Here is a 20,879-nt window from a genome sequence, read left to right as displayed (position 1 = left end):
GGAAATTGTATGCAGGGCCGTGGGAGGGGGTGCGGTGTGCAGGAAGGGGCTCAGGGCAAGGAATTGGGGCAGAGGAGGGGTGTGGAGTGCATGGGGGGCTCGGAAGAGGGTTGGGGTGCAGGAGGGGTGCGGACCTCGGCAGGGGGCTCAGGGCAGGGGGTTGGGGTGCACAGAGGTGCGGGGTGCAGCAGGGGGCTCGGGGCAGGGGGTTGGTGTGGCAGGGGACTCAGGGCAGGGAGTTGGGGTGCGCGGGGAAGGCAGGGGGCTTAGGGCAGGGAGATGGGGGGCGGGGTGCAGGAGGGGTTCCGGCTCTGGGGTGGCAGCGGCACGCACCGGGGCCAGGGTAGGCTCCCTGCACACCTGCCCTGTCCCCGGCCCCGCGCCGCTCCAGGAAGCGCTGCAGCCCCTGGGGGAGGGGGAGCGAAGGGCTCCGCGTGCGCTGCCCTTGCTGCACCTCCAGATACCTCCCCCGAAGCTCCCATTGCCTGCGGTTCCCTGTTCCCGGCCAATGGGATCTGCTGGCCGCTGCTGAGAGCGGCGCGGGGCCTGCGGCGCCACAGGGGGCAATCCCGTGGGCCGGATCCAAAGCCCTAAGGGGCTGGATCCGGCCCGCGGGCCGTAGTTTGCTCACCCCTGTACTAGGTAGCTGGTCAATAGATGGATCTTCTGGCTATGAGAGAGAAAGTGGGTATTTTCATATATTTTTATTGCCTTGGTAATGGACATTTCTTGAATTGAAACTCTGACTGAGAAAACCCAAGGTTTTAAATTAAAGGAAATGTTTAAATGAATGTCTGGCAATGTCTAACATGATATGCATCTTTTTCAATGATTGAAATGAAATAGAAAAATGTCTGGCGTGCATGGTAGAGTGTTATGTGAAAATTATTCATTGGCAAAAATTTTCAAAACTATGCATCTAAAATTAGGCTCCTAAATCCAAATTTAGACCTAAATAAAAGTGGTCAGTACTGGTTCAGCAAATTGGAATTAACCCTCTCATGACCAGAGGTTAACACGGGTTAGTGGAACTGGTGCTGACCACTGTTTGTCCTTGTAATCTGAATAATCAGCACTAGTCAGTTTAACTGACTATTGACAAATGACTGCTAACATGGTTGTTTGCAGTGTGATGGTAGTAGTAGTAGTGTTGTTCCCAGGATACAGTAGAATCTCAGAGTTACAAACACTTCGGGAATGTAGGTTTTTCATAATTCTGAAATGTTGGTAACTCTGAACAAAACATTATGGTGGTTATTTCAAAAGTTTACAACTGAACATTGACTTAATACAGCTTTGAAACTTTACTATGCAGAAGAAAAATGCTGCTTTCTCTTTATTTTTTTTTAGTAGTTGACATTTAACACAGCACTGTACTCTATTTGGTGTGTGTGTTGTGTGTGTGTGTGTGTGTTTGTGTGTGTGTGTGCGCGCGCGCGTGCTGTTGGCTGATTGCATACTTGCGGTTCCATATGAGGTTTGTGGTTGACCGGTCAGTTCGTAGTCTGGTGTTTGTGACTCTGAGGTTCTACTGTATTAGAGAGACAAGGTGGGTGAGGTAATATCTTTTTTATTGAACTAACTTCTGTTGGTGAGAAAAAATAAACTTTTGAGCTACAAGAATTCTTCAGGTCTGGGAAGGGGAGTCAGGGCTGGTCTACACTGGAAACTTACACCAGCTTAGCTACATCTGTCAGGTGTGTGAAAAATCCACCTCCCTGAGAGATGTAGCTATGTTGACCTAACCCCCTCTGCAGACAGTGATAGGTGGATGGAAGAATTCTTCCTTTAACCTAGCTACTGTCTCTTGGGGAGGTGGATTAACTACAGCAATGGGAGAATCCCTCCTGTTGCTGTAGTAAGTGTCTACACTGAAGTGCGACAGCAGTGCAGCTGTGTCTACGTAGCGTTTTAAGTGTAGATAAAGGCTTCAGAGTGTCATAGATAAATACAAGGTGGAACAGATACAAGGTGGAATATGTTAACTACTTATGCTAAACAGTCTATTCCACCTTGTATTTAGCTGTCATGCTCTGAGTACCTTTCCCAGAACTGAAGAAGAGCTCTGTGTAGTTTGAAAATTTGTTTCACCAACGGAAGTTGGTTCAGTAAAGAATATTACATCACCCACCTTGCTCAGATAAAATGGTACTATTTCCAATTGTAGACAAGGCTTCAATTTACATTTGGTTTGCATTGTACCAACAATTACTGTTTAAGGACTTTTGTGGATTAGAATACTTTTGTAGATTGTTTTCTGGATATACACACTTGGATATACACATTTGCCTAGTTTAATGTCTCCACTTACCTCTCTCTAAGGTTTGCTCTGAGATATTTTAAGGATACTTCCCCAGTGTTCCAAAGACTCTTCCTGGAAAGTTCTGATACAAACACAGTCCGATATGGGCGCAGACGGATGAAGTTACGGGATCTCATGGAGGCTGCTTACCTATTCCTCCAACAAGAGCAGTCTGTATTCCGGGAGTTGTGGGACTGGAGTGTGTGTGTTCCGCTGCTAAGGAGTCATGATACTTTGGTCCGCTGGTAAGTTTAAATCCAAAAATCTTTTCCATTCAAGGACAAGTGTTCTGAATTTCTCCTAGCAGCCTTCACTTTTAAGGGGAAAGATGAGAGTAACCTTCAGCAATACCAGACAAAGAATGCGCCACTCCTGGAGGAATTCTGCACCACTGCGCAATGCAGAATTTGCCCAGAAATCCATGTTTCCCCTACAGAATTGGGGCTGCTGGTTGTCACTAGGGCCGCTGGACTCTGCAGAGCCCAGCTCACAGTGAGCAGAACACCCAGCCCGGGTGGGGTTGAAGGCTCTGCACATTCTGACTTCCCGGCTTGGTCCTCATTCTCCTGGGAACGGGAGAGGTCCTGGGAGACCCAGCTCTGGCCAACGGTGAGGAAGGGCAGGGTCGTACCACACTACATCCGCCAGCGGGACAGTAAAGAAGCTAGGGGGGAGTAAAGGCACTGGGGGTGGAGGTTTGTGGGCTGGGGAGTGCCCCATGGTTGGGCTCTGGGGAAAAGAGGGTGCGGGTGTGTGGGCTGGGGGGGTGCCCAGGGGCTGGGCTCTGGGGAGAGTTGGGTACGAGTGTCTGGGCTGGGGGGTGCCCCGCAGCTGAGCACTGGGTGGAGGGGAATGCAGGTATCTTGGTTCTGTGGGCCCCACACACCCCTCCACTACCTCCCTCTCCCCCGCCCCCCCCCCCCCCCAACTGGAACTGGTTGTCGTAGGGCAGGAATAGTCAATAGGTGTACCATGGGCCAAATCCAGACCACCAGACGCTTTTGAATGGACCCCAAAATGTTTTCATTTACTTATTGTCATGATTATTATTATTATTGTATTTATTTTTTCTGGTTTCTGGATCTTGACTAGACCTTGACCAAGAAATTTGGACCTTGACAAAAAATAATTGACTACCCCTGTCGTAGAGCTTTCTTTCACTCTCTTCTCCTGGGGGAACCTTTTTATTAATTGTCTGTATCGTTGACATACTTGTTGACAGGTATTTTTAAATAAATTACCAAAATATTTCAAACTGGAGTGATTATATTGTATGAATATAATCTAAAATATGCAGAATTTTAAAAAACTGCAGAATTTTTAATTTTTTTGGCCCAGAATTCCCCTAGGAGTAATATGTTAAACTGAAGTTCAGATTTCATACATGTCTACCAACGTCTCTTAAGAAAAAAGTCTTAAGTTTCAGTTAAAATAAAAACCGTTAACTTTTAAAAACATTAACGTTTCTACTGAAAAATGGAGGAAAAAAGCCCCACCCACTTACCTAACTTTGTAAATTATGATAAAGCACGCAAAGGACAGCTCCTCTAAGCCTGGTGCCTCACCCAGAATAGAAAGTGCAGTCAGTGGGTGATGCACCAGGCTTCGAGAGCTGTCCTTTGTGTGCTTGTACTCCTGCCTCAGTTCCTTTTCCTTCTGATGGCACTGCTGCTGTTCAATAGCCCAGAGCCGCCACTTCTTCCAACGAGTGCTTGTAGATCAGGGATCTCAAACTCAAATCACCACGAGGGCCACATGAGGACTAGTACATAGACCCAAGAGCCGCATCACTGACTCCTTTTCATATAAAGATACAAAAGATCCCCCCCCCACCCCGCCTCTTCCCACTCTTCCCCGCCCCCATTCCAACCCCTTCCCCCAAATCCCCACCCCAACGCCGCCCCCTCCCTGCCCCTATTCCAACCCCTTTCCCAAATCCCTGCCCCTGCCCCACCTTTTCTCCACCTCCTCCCTTGAGCACGCGGCTCCTCGCTCCTCCCCCCTCCCTCCTGGAAAGCGCTAAGCGCCCGGAGGTAGGCAGAGGAGTGGGGACGCGGCGCACTGGGGGGGAGGGGAGGTGGCAGGTGAGGGGAGCTTGGCGGCCGCAGGAAATAACTCCGGGGGGCAGGGCAGGGAGCTTGGTGCGCCGCAGCAAATAATGCCGCGGGCTGCATGTGGCCTGGGGGCCGTGTGTTTGAGACCCCTGTTGTAGATCATCTTGTTCTGGCTTGAATTTCCGAGCTGTGCCTGCACGTGCTCCTCACACCAGAGCCCAAGGAAGTCATTGAGCTCTCTTTGGGTCCAGGAAGATACACAAAACATTCATAGCACCTTTTGAAAAGATCCAAAATTATCTGAAAGGTTGGGAGCTTGCTTACTATGGTGGTAGTTCACAGATGGATTTCAATAGCTCTTCATCATGACTTCTGGTCAAAGTGACCCCTGGACAATGGAGTGAAGAAAGGTTAACTGTCCCAATTTTAAAAAATACACTATTACACTAAATTCTCTTGACAGTAAGGCATGAGATAAGGTTATCGTTTTAGAATTATGGTTCATTTCCCGGAGTAGGTTTACATGGCTTTTTTACAGTAATTTTGGAAGGGAGAAACTATCTGATTTTAAATTTTGTGCTGAGCCACTCTTCTTCGGGGGGCTTTCCTCTTTCAGCCTCAGTGAACATTGATGGTGGTCAGAAAACGAGAACTGACTAAACCTGATGAAAAATGTATTTGTCTGTAAGATTTTGTACTTAATGCTTTTTAAGTTACGTATTCATTATTTGAAGAGGTAGCTGTATCTAGTAGTGAAGTCAAAAGATTTGAAGTGGTTTTAGGATTCTGTTAGCACTGAGCCTTGAGCTAATGTCTTGATTTCTTGATACTGTGGCCAATCTAGCTGCTGAATTAGATGAAAGACAGATCTTATAGAAAGCCACATCCTCCATTTAAGGTGAAGATATCCAAGAGATGTTTCTGTTTAAAAAGTGCACCTAATTATTGTGTCTGCCACAATATACCCTACTTATAGAAAGGTTTGTTAGATTGTGAGGCACATTGTTTCAGTATGCCATGACTTGAGTCAGTTTTCTCTGGAGGAATATTTTAGATTATTATACTGTAAATAAAGACAGTTAAAGAGCACTCAGTGAAGCGAGGCAATAAAATATGAAACAGGACACAGCAAATCATTGTAAAATGGTACTACGTATTTGCCTTGGGTAGCAAACTTTTATAGCTTACGATACAAAATTCATTGCCTCTATTAGTTATATGCCAAAAGGTGAGTCTTTTTTCTACTAAGAGTTGGACAACACATTCTTGATCTATAGCTGAACTGTAGTTGGGGAGGTCAATGCTTTCACTCTACCAACCCCTGTGGGGGAAAAAGATGTACAAGATTCTTCTTCTAGAATTTTGTGTCCTTTCTTTCTTTCTTTCTTTCTTTCTTTCTTTCTTTCTTTCTTTCTTTCTTTCTTTCTTTCTTTCTTTCTTTCTTTCTTTCTTTCTTTCTTTCTTTCTTTCTTTCTTCAACCCCTGTGGGGGAAAAAGATGTACAAGATTCTTCTTCTAGAATTTTGTGTCTTTCTTTCTTTCTTTCTTTCTTTCTTTCTTTCTTTCTTTCTTTCTTTCTTCTTCTTTTTTGAAACCTATTTTGTTCAAAATGTTCTTTGCAGGTACACTTCAAATTGCCTTGCTTTGGTTACATGCATGAACGATGAGCACAAATTATCTTTCCTTAAGAAGATCTTCAATCCAGATGAATTAATACGTTTCAGACTAAAGTAAGATGAATTTTCACATTGAATACATTGCATGATTAAGTATATTTGGTGTAAATGACATCCAACTGCAATAATGAATGTGGATACTAATTTGACAGGCTACTGGAAGAATCACAGATGCGGAATGTGGAGAGAGCCCTTGTTTTGGCCAATCCAGACACATCTCTTTGGCAGAGAGAGAAAGGGCTGCAGTACACACAAGGAGACATCGTATCAGGTGACCTCTCTGCAAATGTAATAGCAGTATGTGGAGTTGTGCTACCCAGGCAACAACTTGTGCCCAAAGAACAGGTAGGTACAGCCTTGATTGTTTATTAAAATATGAATGCTAAGAATTGACCTACCTTTGTTAATTTCTTAAGTGAAGTTGAATGTATATAGTACTTGCGGCAAATTTTATTTCAAGCTGTGCCATGCACTAAGTCACTATGAAGTGGAATGTTGGTACTTCAGAGGAGCTGTGTACTGGAATGAAGCAGTGTAGGGGTTAACACGGCGATTTGTTCGGTTTCTACGTATCCGTTCTTGTAAGCTGGCTCTGAGAGAATGTTCCAGCTCTATATAGTATCTCCTTTCCAAATCCAGAGGCTTTCTCAAGAACATGGAGTCATGGCCTAGCCAACAAGGAGGTCTGAAACAGTAATTTTACCTTCACAGAAATGATTTTTATACCATCTGAGTTTATACCCTTTCTTTGCCAGCAGTTGCTCCCTAAAATAACAGACATTCTTTAACATTTATTTTTTAAATAAATTAAAACTTACTCTGTGGAGACTGCCACTTTCCTGCTAATAGGCAGGAAAAGAAAACAAATTGGAAAATATTTCTACACTTAAATTGATAGGAAAAGCACTGGACTCTGCACATTTTGGATAGGTTTTAATATGCATCTTTTAAAAGTGTTCACCTAAACCGTTTTTTAAAAAACTTTTATTTCTTTTTGTAAACTGTTAAGGCAAATGAAGTAAAGATTGACAAACTGAGAAACATGTCCATGTTCTGCAGAAAGGGTCTGCCTCTAACCTGTTCTCCCCATTCCCACCCTCTGTACTTCCTGTAGCTTCCTGTAGCCAGTACTCTCAGACTAGACCACTCCCCAAACCACCTTTCTTGCTTTCGCTCTAACCTGAGTTCAATTCCTGACTCTGCTCAGCCTTAGCACAAGTTGTTTAATCTAAAAGCACTGATCTGGAGACGTGTGTGGAGAGCATCAGTTTTTCAGCACTTCTCAAGCAGTGTGGGAATCGAGACAGGATTTTTAATTTCTGAATTTCCTGGACTCTGTCTAGTAATAAAATTACAAGCAAAATAAAACTATATTGACCATCTATCAATTTTTGTAAGTAATTGAAACTTGTTTAAAATAGGAGTTCAAAATACAATGTTCATTGAAAATATGAAGAAGGATAAGTTTGATTTTCTGTTCTAACGTCTCTCTCCTTGCTTGTCAGGAAAATGGCAACTTCTGTGGAATAAACTGTAGAAAAGTTAAGATATGTTAAGAATGAGTTGATGATTCATTTTACACCCTGATTGGAAAATATAACTTCCCTTTAAAAAGTCTAAACGCACTAAAATAATCTGAGTAAAAGATGGTGTATAATATTTTGTATATTTTTTTAATGTTCATACATCAGTGAGTTTAGTGGCTCCACGTTGTTGTCTATGCAAATATGAATAGATTCAGCACTTTAATCTCATGAGTAAGGTTATCAGTAAACAACTGCTGTTGGATTATGGTAAGGCTTTGTCCTGTAATAGGGAGCTGCTCTAATGACTTCATTTGCTATATACATCAAATGATTTTTTTAATGGGTAAGTCTGATAGACATTGGTGGAACATTAAAATAATCACTCTACCATTATTGCATCTGTAGTCTGACTGGTTTTTGAGAACAAATTAGCTATTGCATAGACTTTATACATTGTATATTTTTATTGTAGGTTTTTGATGGGTTGAATCTGTATTTTAATACTAACCATTAAATATTGTTCGTTCAATCTGCATTCTCAATGACCCATTATATCATTTGGGAGCAGCTCCTAGTTAGAGCTACATAGCCAGCATTTTCTAGTATTCAGACTCATTTTTATGAATGCGGCATTGGAGCATTCCAGTAATATTGTACACAACTCATCTATGAATAGACACTTCAATATGGTAACTTAAGTTCTCTACCCTAACAGGAAAGTACCATTAACCATTTTGTGCTGGTTGAATCTACCTGCATGAATCTTCAAAACCTTGCGATGGCAGTAGCTTTCCAGAATCCTGTATTATTAGAGGGACCAATAGGATGTGGCAAAACTTCTTTAATTGAGTATTTAGGAGTCATTACAGGAAGAATGAAGCCCCCTCATATTCTGAAAGTTCAACTTGGAGATCAGACAGACAGTAAGGTAATGGAAAAATATTCCTGCTATTTGGGGAAGGGTAAACTCATTTATGCTTGACACTCAAAACCCCATCCTTATAACATGGACTTACATTACTTAAGTTTTGTAAGAAGTACTGATCTGCAGCAAGTCCAAATTCCTAATGGGAATTGAAGAATTTGAAAATGAGAAACTTCGAGATACGGGCTTAGTAAGCTTTAAATTCTTCACAAAAACTGCATCACCTCAATTTTTTTTTTTTTTTTTTTAAAGTTACTACATTTTTTAGGACTTGTGTACTTGAGAGAGCTGCTCTGATTAATTAAAGGGGTGATTTTAAAATGATTTAGTAACTGGTGTAAAAGGCTGCATGGACACTCTTATTTCAGTTTTACACCAGGCTTTTTTCTATTTACCTTAAGACACTTGGGAGCGGGTTTAAGTTACATTGAAACAAGTTACTTTTAAACTGATGAATGTCTACACAGGGTTTGCACTGGTGTAACTGTATAGATTTTAAAACTGTTTTAAGTTAAATTGGTGCAGCTCTGTCATGTAGACAGGGCCCTAGTGAAAATTGCACACTCTACAGGTATTTCATGCATATCCTAGTGAGTTTGAGCTGATGCATTTTCTCGCTTTACACTGTGGCTGGGAGGGCACTAAGAATTTTATGTAACTTTGTTAAACACCTACAGTTCTGTGAGCAGGCTAACATTCACAAACAATGTTGACTTTCAGGATTTTGTTGCCAGATGCAGCAGCCTATCCTGCTTGTATGGAAGAGCTAGTCCTCTTTATCGACTCTTTGAAATATTTAGAAAGGTAGAAATAAAACTGCCTCACAGAGCTTAGTTGTAAGATCACCATCTCAGGAAAGTGTGATGGGATTGGAAATAAGTAGCAAAGTATAAAGGTTAAAAAAAAAATTAAATATATAACTGAACTATCCAAGAAATGCTTAGAAGAGGAGTGTATCTGTATGGCACAGAATTTCTAGTGTGTCTCTAGAAAGAGCTTTTTATTTTAAAATGCATCTTATTTTTGCTTTATATATTTGACTATATTCCAGTTTAGTTGTTTCTCCTATATAGTTTGGTATCCTCTTTGTTGTGGTTTTTTCACACAGGGATGGGGAGGTAGAAAACATTTCTAGAAGTAGGAAAATATGGATGTGAAACTACAGTCTATTGGGGTATCCAGGGACAGGTGGAATACCTGCATCTATTTTATCTTTTTTTTTTAAATGGGCTGCATTTCAAGTCGGTAATCTCCCTTTTAAAGATAAAACTTGTGTTTAATAAAGGTACGGAAGACCCTAGCTATGAGTGGATGCATTAGCTGTTGTAAATTATTTTTAAAACTTCATTTTTTTCTATTTTATAAGTACCTTGAATAGTAACTCCATGTTTCATCTTGATGTAAGAGGCACAAAGAGTTGGGATGTGTTACATTACTCGGATGTTAGATCAAGCCATGGGAAGTAATTGATTTAATAAAAATTGTGTATATACTCCTGACATTTCCAGTGTTAACTACTTTTCCTAAGAAGGCTGAGTCTAGCTGTAGATCATTTTGGATTGTAGCTGATACCTGTTAAGAGAACAATAGGAGTGTTTCAATAATGCTGTTGCTTACATTTTTCTATGAACGCTAAAATTAGCATAATACTGAAAAAAACTAGCTGAGGATGGTGTTGATATTTACAGTACAGACCCATTTACGCGCGATAGCGCCATGCCTCCCAGTGCTACCTATTTAACACGCCAGACTTGTTAACACGCGGTACAGGAACTTGTTATGTAGTGCTACAGATTTGCTCACTAACTCACTGACCTAGAAATCGACAGGAAGTGCGGAGCGGAAATGTGTCGTACGTCTTTACCGCTGGCGGGGGGGAGGGGGAGGAAAGGGGCAGCAACGTTAAAGGATCCTCAAAGCGCTGCCGCGGCAAAGGACCATCCTTAAAGCGCTTAACGTTGCTTCCCCCCTCCCCTGTCGGCGGCCCTGCCAGTAGGGACCCTAAAAGGGCAGGGACATTAAAGCGCTGCCACGGCAAAGGACCCTGCAGCGCTTTAAGGTCCCTGCCCCTTTTGCCCCCCCTCGGTTGCCCCGGGGCTGGCGATTTAAAAGGGCCCGGGGCTCCAGACGCCGCTACTGCAGCAGCGGCGGCCGGAGCCCCAGTCCCTTTAAACCGCCATGGGAACCCCGGGCAGCACGGACCAGGCGGCCTGGAAGGGCTGGCTGGGGGATGCTGACCCCTAGCCCCACCCCTTCTGCCCAAGCGTGCGCCCCCCCCCCCTTCCAGGGGCGGGGCCACTCCCGCTCTGTACCTGTAAGTGTCCTGAGTTACTTTCACCCCTGTGTAGTAGTAGTAATGTTTTTATTAGATTACACATTTGAATTTATATTCTTGCAAAGCGCCGTTAACAGATAGGCCTGCAGTATTTGGGATGCTGTGAATACATATGTAATCCTAGACAATTATACATGTGTGTGTATATATAGATATCTTAAGATATTTCAGCATGGCCCTCTTAACCTGCAGTCCGTTAACACTTGGTCATGACGGCTTGACTCCTGACATCCGCACGTAAACAGGTCTGTACTGTATAGAGCCATGCAAATCCGTGGATATCTGCGGACCATTTTGTGGATCAGCTGCGCATACAAATTTTGTATCTGGGCAGAGCTCTAGAGACATTGCATCCACACAGGGCTCTAGGCAGGCTATGTATATGACTTGCATACTGGTGTTAGATATATTATGTAAGTTATTTGTCTGAGTTTATCAAGACATATAATAAGCCAGTTTTTATTTATTGCGAACTGTTTTTTTGCAGACATTACTGGGTATGTATCGTTGTACAGATGTGCCAGGGGAGTTTGTATGGCAGCCTGGAACCTTGACACAAGCTGTCACCAAAGGGCACTGGATTCTGCTGGAGGATATTGACTATGCTCCTCTGGATGTGGTATACAATTTACCTTCTCCTATAGGCAACATTGTAAAATAAGTGGGTGATGGTTTGAGGCATACTGCTAGTTGGTTTTGAAGGCTAATGCCCAATCAGCGGTAGTGTGTTGACACCTTGGATTTGATGCGTTGGGCGGGGGAGGGGGAAAGGGGGCGGGAGGAGAGGGGAAGAAAATAATCATTAATTAGGTAACTGAATTGACCAATTAATACATTCATTCTTTTTCACTCACCTGTCCTTGCCCCAGCTGAGACAGTGTAAAAGATTATATCATATTATGCTCTGGAACAAGTACTGTGACATGTATCTTAATTGATTCCTAATAGTCAGTTATAGAACTAGTATTCATTAGAGAGATCTTTTCCTTATATCAGTGACTGGAATTCTACACTGCCTTCTACAAAGAGGGATCTCATATAAATATTGTATTGACATTCTGCAAAAATTCAAATTATTACTTGTATCCAGTTATTTTTTCATAGCTCTATAAAGCATCCTTTATGGGACTAACTCTGCTGCCAGTTTTAGTTTTATTGGAATGCAGACTTTCAAACCATAGGGACCCTATAACAAAGCAAATATGTAGCCTCCTTATGAATTTAGGTCTTAAGCAATTTTATGGGGCTACTTGAAATATTCTGAAGTGTCTTATTTTAAAAGGTAAACTACAGGTTAATGTAGCCTGGATTTTTTATATCATCTGTATTTTTACTTTATAATCCATGCTTTCCTATAAACACCTTCTCTATATTTGAGTATTTTACCACTCAAGTGTACACAGAGGATTGTACACTTCCTCACTTCTGTATGCTGAGCTTATTATATGCACCAGACTCCTTGCATCCTGCCATCCTCTTTCCCTCACCAACAAGCTCCTTGTATGGCAACTTCCTCCCAAACCCTACCCTTCCTCCAACCCGTTATTTCTTTTCTTTTTGTTTGGGATGTAAGTCATTCAGGGTGTCAATATTTTATACTCTGTTGGGGTGATGGGCAGCCCTGGGATGTGGAGATATTGTTATGATGGAAGGTGTTGATGGCTGCCATAAACAGGGTCTTTGATTTAGAGCAGAGGTGGGCAAACTATGGCCTGCAGGCCACATCCGGCCCGCGGGACTGTCCTGCCCGGCCCCTGAGCTTCCGGCCGGGGACGCTAGCCCCCGGCCCCTCTCCTGTTGTCCCCTCTCCCCCGCAGCCTCACCTCGCCACGCTGCCAGCACTCTGGCCTGCTGCTCCTGCTGGGAAGTGTGGCGGTGTGGCTGGCTCCGGCGGGGCTGCGAGCTCCTGCTGCTCTGAATGCCATGGTAAGGGAGCGGGGGAGTTGGATAAGGGGCAGGGGGCGGCAGTCAGGGGACAGGGAGCAGGGGGTGGTTGGATGGGTCCGGGGTTCTGAGGGGGGCAGTCAGGGGCGGGAAGTGGGAGAGGGCGGATGGGGCGGGGGGCAGGCTTCCCTACCTGGCACAGCCTGGCACAGCCTTCCCTACCTGGCCCTCCATACAGTTTCGCAACCCCGATGTGGCCCTCGGGCCAAAAAGTTTGCCCACCCCTGATTTAGAGAGACACTTTGCTTGGTCAGTTGAAAAGGCGAGGCTTCAAACATGCAAGGGTGAAACTACCTTTTAATCCATTGGGCTATCAAAAGGCAAGATTTCTGATTTGTGTAATGCAGTGTAAAAATTGGGATACCACAGTGGTCAGGGTGAAGAAAGGTGAAAAGGAAAATGCTGATGGTTTTAAGAATGCTTGATAGAGATCTTGTAGGTGCTTGTCTTTGTCTGAGGGATTGGAGCAAATGCAGTTGTATCTTAGAGCTTGGCTGTAGATAATGGATCGTGTGGCCTAGATCAATCCACACAAGCGGTCCATTTCCTGTACACTACTGTGCTAATAAGCGATGGTCACATAAATACCACCCTATACCGGAAACCTACTGACCGCTATACTTACCTACATGCCTCCAGCTTCCATCCAGGACACACCACACGATCCATTGTCTACAGCCAAGCTCTAAGATATAACCGCATTTGCTCCAATCCCTCAAACAGAGACAAGCACCTACAAGATCTCTATCAAGCATTCTTAAAACTACAATACCCACCTGCTGAAGTGAAAAAACAGATTGACAGAGCCAGACGAGTACCCAGAAGTCACCTCCTACAAGACAGGCCCAACAAAGAAAATAACAGACCACCATTAGCTGTCACCTTCAGCCCCCAACTAAAACCTCTCCAGCGCATCATCAAAGATCTACAACCTATCCTGAAAGATGATCCCTCACTCTCACAGATCTTGGGAGACAGAGCTGTCCTCGCTTACAGACAACCCCCCAACCTGAAGCAAATACTCACCAGCAACCTCACATCACTGAACAAAAATACTAACCCAGGAACCTATCCTTGCAACAAAGCCCGATGCCAACTCTGTCCACATATCTTTTCAAGTGACATCATCATAGGACCTAATCACATCTACCAATGTGATATATGCCATCATGTGCCAGCAATGCCCCTCTGCCATGTACATTGGCCAAACTGGACAGTCTCTACGCAAAAGAATTAATGGACACAAATCTGACATCAGGAATCATAACACTCAAAAACCAGTAGGCGAACACTTTAACCTGTCTGGTCGTTCAATGACAGACCTGTGGGTGTCAATTTTGCAACAGAAAAGCTTCAAAAACAGACTCCAACGAGAAACTGCTGAGCTGGAATTGATATGCAAACTAGATACAATCAATTTAGGCTTGAATAGGGACTGGGAATGGCTGAGCCATTACAAACATTGAATCTATCTCCCCTTGTAAGTATTCTCACACTTCTTATCAAACTGTCTGTACTGAGCTATCTTGATTATCACTTCAAAAGTTTTTTTCTCTTACTTAATTGGCCTCTCAGAGTTGGTAAGACAACTCCCACCTTTTCATGCTCTCTGTATGTGTGTATATATCTCCTCAATATATGTTCCATTCTATGCATCCGAAGAAGTGGGCTGTAGCCCACGAAAGCTTATGCTCAAATAAATTTGTTAGTCTCTAAGGTGCCACAAGTACTCCTGTTCTTTTGGCATATTAAGGTAGCTCAGTATAAGTGGGCTGGTGACTCATGAAACAAATGTAGTCTGGGTGGTTGAACTTCTCCCAAAAGCAGGATTATTGTTTTGTTTCGTTCTCTTTTTCAGATCTCTGTGCTGATTCCTCTTCTGGAAAATGGAGAATTACTGATTCCTGGTCGTGGAGACTGTTTAAAAGTGGCTCCTGGATTCCAGTTCTTTGCAACCAGAAGGTAGGCATGTAAGGTAAAAGGAACACGAGCGTTAATTGGCTGCTTTTAAGCTGAAGGCAACAAGAATAAGGAATTCAGACCGACATTAAGTTCAGATAGCTAGAATGCGATACATAGACTTTATTAATCATAAAACATGTAAAAGGAATGCATTAAATATCGAACAGCCTTACAGTAGGACTGGATCTAGACTGTAGCATCTTATGCAACTGTTACTTCAGGAAGTTTGAAGGCTTTGTAGGTTAAAAATAAGAAAGTCAACAAATATTCAGATTGGATGGTCCTTCATTTTCCTTTATGGAGAGAGTTTTTGACTCAGAATGATAATATGCTCTGATTTTCATGTTAAAACTAATATGTGTAAAATTTGATGCTCACATTTTTGTAATGCTTATGAAAGTTGGAAGTATACTGAAGTATATATAGGGGTATTGTTGAGCAGCATTTTTGCAAAACTTTGCAAACCTTAAACAACTTTTTCCTGCTGCTTATGTTTTTGCTCCTTTGAGAAAACATTTTCTTCCTGTTGATCATTGTTCAGGCTATGATTTAGTCATGGTTATTTTTAGTAAAAGTCATACAGGTCACAAGCAATAAAGAAAAATTCACGGCTCCTGACCTGTCCATGACTTATATTATAAATACCCCTGACTAAATCTTGGGGGCTCTGGCTGCTCTGTGACTGCTGTTCGGGCAGTCCCTGGGGCTGGCTGGCCCCAGGGCCACTCCAGCAGTGGCTGATGTGGCTGTCCCCAGGGCCACCAGAGCAGCTGTCCTCTGAGCCCGCTTCTTGGGCATCCCTGGGATCAGCCACACTGGCCACTGCAGAAGTCATGGAGCCCTAGTCATTGTTTGTTATTTGGGAGCTTAACCCAATGTGCATGTGTCTTGATATAGTAGAATTGTTAGCTCTGTTGATGCTACTCTGATGCTGCACACCTCTTTGGCAGAGCTGTGTCAAAGTGTTATTGGGACAGTCTCTAAATAGTTATGATTGGGTTTGGTTTTCTTTAAATTGAAGGAGTGAATTTAAAAAAACAAGGATAGAATTTCAAGATGTGTAAGTAAAAGGCTGATCAGTTGCCTGCACAGGACTGCTGCCATGGGGGGCATGGCATGGGCTTTGAGGGTGTGGGAGGGAGTAGCTGTGTGCAGGGTGTCTTAATGTGCAGCAGTAGCTTTTGCTGGTATGACCTCAGCTGCTGAGGGGAGCCAGTAGATGGTGAGTTCAGAGAAAACTCTGTCAGGGAATTGAGTCAGGTGAGAAGATCCATGGACAGCTCCTTGGTCATCCTTACACTGCTGCAAAGGAAAGGGGGAAAACAGGGCAAAAACAAGGGGTGTCTGGCAAGGAATTAGGAGCAAAACAGGAGGAGGTAAAGATGGGGAGCAGTGAAAACTGGAATAACAAGGGCGGAGAGAGTGACAAGAAAAGTGAGACCAAGACGGGGTGAGAAACAACTGGTGACAGTAATAGAAACAAGGGCAGTGTCCTTTCCTGTATATGTGAAATGTGATCTCTACAACAGGAAATACCCTTCCTACTCTGCTGAAACTCTCACTGATGCTATGTCTGAAGGAGCTCTATGGATATTGAGATCTGGAGCCATGGGGAAGAGCAATGTCCCAGGCACTGTCCTGTCCAGACCTGACAGACTTTGCAGCTCACAGTTATAATTTTCCCTGGTCCACCTCTGCAGCTGCCTTGAGCCTAGCCAGTGAAAGCATGGATCCTGCAGGAGCAATGGGAGTCAGCACAGAACTCAGAGTTAGGACAGATGCAGCAGCTGTCTGTGTGGAGTTGAGAACTGGAGAGGATCTGGGAAGTGAGGAGACATAACTCCCCTCCTCATTCCAAGCCCCTCCCCTAGATAGGGCAACAAACTTGGTAAGGGGAATTTCCAGAGTAGTTTGCTGCTGCTCTGGCTCTCCCTTCTGCATGTTTCTCTGTGGGACTAGGCAGTTTGGGCCAAGAGGAGAAATATACACCAATAAGGGGTGGGTAATATGGAAAAGAGACAGGCTGACATGCAGCTTCTCCTATGGACCCTGGGAGCCCTGTGCATTCAGATTAGCCCAAGACAATTGTGCAAAATTTACTAGTTCTTTGAGACATTGGAATAGTTCTATGGTAGAATATAATAGAATTTTAAATTCTTCAGTTAAACAATATGTAATATGCTATATGACTCCATGGTGTGTTCGTTTAATTTAGAGTCTTCAGCTGTGGTGGTGGTTGGTACCGACAGCAAAACAGCCATGCTACTCTTCTGGACAAGTATTGGACCAAAATTCGGATGGATAACATGAATAAAGCAGAACTCAAAGAGGTGGGTGGAGTAATGTCATTCTAGAGCACCAGACGTTGTTCTGTAGTTAAGGTTTAAAACAGAGATTCCATAATAAGCCTGATGCTTGTATTTGCTATTCAAAATCCACAAAATAGTCATATTGGCTTCAAAATGGATAGGTTAGATCTGGGGCAAAGGAATACTTATTCTACAAAGCTTGGAAGTGAATTAGAGAGAGATTTTGGGCAACCTCAAAATAGAACAGTTCAACACAATTCTTTAACATCTCTAGGGAATGTCTACTTCGGTTGAGCTTAGTATAGTACAGGGGTCAGCAACCTTCCAGAAGTGGTGTGCCGAGTCTTCATTTATTCACTCTAATTTAAGGTTTTGTGTGCTAGTGATGCATTTTAACGTTTTTAGAAGGTCTCTTTCTAGAAGTCTATAATATATAACTAAACTATTGTTGTATGTAAAATAAATAAGGTTTTTAAAATGTTTAAGAAGCTTCATTTAAAATTAAATTAAAATGTAGAGTCCCCCCCGGGTCGGTGGCTAGGACCCGGGCACTGTGAGTGCCACTGAAAATCAGCTCGCATGCCGCCTTTGGCACACGTGCCATAGGTTGCCTACCCCTAGTATAGTACATCAAATGGCAGCTGGTGAAGAAAGCTTCCATTTAAAAAGTAATTCTCTAGCCCTTTTCTTTGCAGGTATAGAGCTCAAAGTGCAATCTGAGTGTGAAGAAGGCTTGTCAAGGGGGGGGGACGGGACTTTTTTGGTTCTTTTTGTGCCCCCACCCCTCCTCCAATCAAAAGACTTAAGGGGAATGTTAACCCTTCTAATTCTCATGGAGGTGTGGAAGGGGTCCACAAGCCTCTTAGGGTAAGTCTATGCTGCAGTTAAACACCCATGGCTGGCCCGTGTCCGCTGACTCAGGCTTGCAGGGCTGTAAAATTGCCATGCAGGCATTCAGGATCGGGCTGGAGCCGTCTCTGGGATCCTCCCCCATCGCGTTTCACAACATAACCTGGGGTTATGTCCTAATTTATCTCTAACTTGCCTCTGAATTATCTCACTTCACTTTACCCAGCTTCTACCAGGCCTCGCTTGACTATTGTCAAGCCTGTTTTTAGGAAATAGATTTTTGGGCCTACAGTAGATTCCGTTTACTTGCAACTCCTTGGTTGCCAGCAAAAAGTTGCTATTGTCCAACAATTGCTAATAAGCAGAAAGTAGGTTTCTGAGGCAGCAGCCAGGGAAGGAAATGCAGGGGCGTGCCTTCCCTGGGTGCAGCCCACAAACCTGATTGTTGGCAGACAGCAAAAAGGAGGTGGGCTGCAGCCCGAATGCCAGGGTTTTCCAGGGAATAGGGGTACTAGGGGCCCATGGAGCTGCATGGTACCTCTCTCTGCACCGTTTGGCTCAGCATGTCCCAGCACTTTCTTTCCTATATGGAGTGCCCTGACAGTCGGGAGAGTGCAGGCACTGGGAGAGGTACCATGCAGCTCTGGCATCTGGGCTGCAGCTGCTGTCCCTCTTGCCCCTCCCCAAGCCTCCCACTTTGCCCACAGCCTCCTCTCCCAGCCCACAGCCTGTTATCTCCTGTGTGGTCCCTGTGTGCAGAAGGAAGCTCTGGGACTGGCTGAGCACCAGCCACAGGCACACTTGCACCACTGCAGCCAGGGAAGGCAGGTCTCAGCACTTGCTTCCCTACCTGCAGCTCTGCAAACCTGCATGCAGAGGGTGCTCGGCCCATCCCAGTGCTTCCTTCTGGGGCTGCATCCCCGCAAACTTGCCTGAAGGTGGATCCTTTTTTCTCAAAAATATGACTAATAAGCAGCATGCTGTTGCCAATATCCAAACCCCATTTAATTACAAATAATGGGACGGGATTGCTTCCTGGCAAAACATTGCTGTTAACTGGAAGTTGTTAATATCCAGGTTGCTATTAAGCAGAATCTACTGTACTTACATTTCAACACAGTTCTATATAACATAAGCAAGCATCATAGAATCATATAACTGGAAGGGACCTCGAGAGGTCAACTAGTCTAGTCCCCTGCACTCAAGTCTTATCTTCTCCAAACTAAACAAACCCAATTTTTTCAATCTTCCCTCATAGGTTATGTTTTCTAGACCTTTAATCATTTTTGTTGCTCTCCTCTGGACTTTCTCCAATTTGTCTACATCTTTCCTGAAATGTGGCGCCCAGAACTGGACACAACTGGACTCCAGTTGAGGCCTAATCAGCATGGAGTAGAGTGGAAGAATTATTTCTTGTGTCTTGCTTACAATACTCCTGCTAATACATTCCAGAATGATGTTTGCTTTTTTTTGCAACAGCATTACACTGTTGACTCATATTTAGCTTGTGATCCACTATGACTCCCAGATTCCTTTCCGCAGTAATCCTTCCTAAGTAGTCATTTCCCATTTTGTATGCGTGCAGCTGTTTTTTCCTTCCTAAGTGGAGTACTTTGCATTTGTCCTTATTGAATTTCATCCTATTTACTTCAGACCATTTCTCCAGTTTGTCCAGCTCATTTTGAATTTTAATCCTATTCTCCAAAGCACTTGCAACCTCTCCCAGCTTGGTATCGTCCGCAAACTTTATAAGTGTACTCTCTATGCCGTTATCTAAATAATCAATGAAGATATTGAACGGAACAGGACCCAGAACCGGTCCCTGCGGGACCCCACTCATTATTTCCCTAGTTTGTTTATGAGAAGGTCATGTGAGACAGTATCGAAAGCCTTACTAAAGTCAAGATATACCACATCTACCGCTTTCTCCCCCTATCCACAAGGCTAGTTACCCTGTCAAAGAAAGCTATCAGGTTGGTTTGACACGATTTGTTCTTCACAAATCCATGCTGACTGTTGTTTATCACCTTATTATCTTCTAGGTGTTTGCAAATTGATTGCTTAATTATTTGCTCCATTATCTTTCCGGGTACAGAAGTTAAGCTGACTGGTCTGTAATTCCCCGGGTTGTCCTTATTTCCCTTTTTATAGATGGGCACTATATTTGCCCTTTTCCAGTCTTTTGGAATGTGTCCCGTCTTCCATGACTTTTCAAAGATAATTGCTAATGGCTCAGATATCTCCTCAGTCAGCTCCTTGAGTATTCTAGGATGCATTTCATCAGGCCATGATGATTTGAAGACATCTAACTTGTCTAAGTAATTTTTGACTTATTCTTTCCCTATTTTAGACTCTGATCCTACCTCATTTTCACAGGCATTCACTTTGTTAGACATCCAATTGCCACCAACCTTCTTGGTGAAAACTGAAACAAAGAAGTAATTAAGCACCTCTGCCATTTCCACATTATCTGTTATTGTCTTTCCTGCCTCATTGAGTAATGGGCCTACTCTGTCCTTGGTCTTCCTCTTGCTTTATCATCTTTATAGGCTACAAAAGAACTTAGCTTCTTAAGACTGGATCCCCCCTTCCTAGTCTTTGTAACTTGCCCTCTTAGGGAGTGATTATCTTAGTATATCATAATAAAACTTGCATTACCAGTAGTTGGCTTCTGAGGTTATACAGATTGCAATTTCTGTTTCTCAGATTCTTCAGGGCAGATACCCCAACCTTGCTGCTGTGACTGATCGTCTACTAGACATTTATCTTCAGCTTACTGGAGACAAGCATCAAACATCAGAAATCAGTTTTCCTGCCTGTGAGCAGGAAGTGGAAGATACATCAGAACTGAGAAAAGAGAACAAAAGGCCAAGTCTGGAGGGAAGAGAACTCTCTCTGAGGTAGGTTTTTCCCTTACACATTTATTCAGAGAATATTTAGCCAGTGAGTGAAAGTTTACAGTAAATCTTGGCTTGGTTTGTGTTTTTTTTCCTTGAG

The 20,879-nt window shown here is 43.5% G+C and overlaps 1 protein-coding gene across 1 annotated transcript in view; it reads left to right on the top strand.

Annotated features, from left to right (window-relative positions):
* The window catches only part of MDN1 (midasin AAA ATPase 1), a 172,173-nt gene that overhangs the window by 17,758 nt on the left and 133,536 nt on the right, over positions 1 to 20,879 (top strand). The window contains exons 3-10 of the mRNA XM_065400340.1: positions 2,323 to 2,547; positions 5,979 to 6,086; positions 6,185 to 6,377; positions 8,274 to 8,486; positions 11,306 to 11,437; positions 14,621 to 14,724; positions 16,940 to 17,054; positions 20,589 to 20,782. Coding sequence (XP_065256412.1) covers positions 2,323 to 2,547; positions 5,979 to 6,086; positions 6,185 to 6,377; positions 8,274 to 8,486; positions 11,306 to 11,437; positions 14,621 to 14,724; positions 16,940 to 17,054; positions 20,589 to 20,782 — 1,284 coding nt within the window. The remainder of the gene's footprint in view (positions 1 to 2,322; positions 2,548 to 5,978; positions 6,087 to 6,184; positions 6,378 to 8,273; positions 8,487 to 11,305; positions 11,438 to 14,620; positions 14,725 to 16,939; positions 17,055 to 20,588; positions 20,783 to 20,879) is intronic.

Source organism: Emys orbicularis, chromosome 3 (assembly GCF_028017835.1).
Source record: "Emys orbicularis isolate rEmyOrb1 chromosome 3, rEmyOrb1.hap1, whole genome shotgun sequence".
In the NCBI taxonomy this organism is placed as follows: Eukaryota; Metazoa; Chordata; order Testudines; family Emydidae; genus Emys; species Emys orbicularis.
This window is presented reverse-complemented; position numbering and strand designations above follow the sequence as displayed.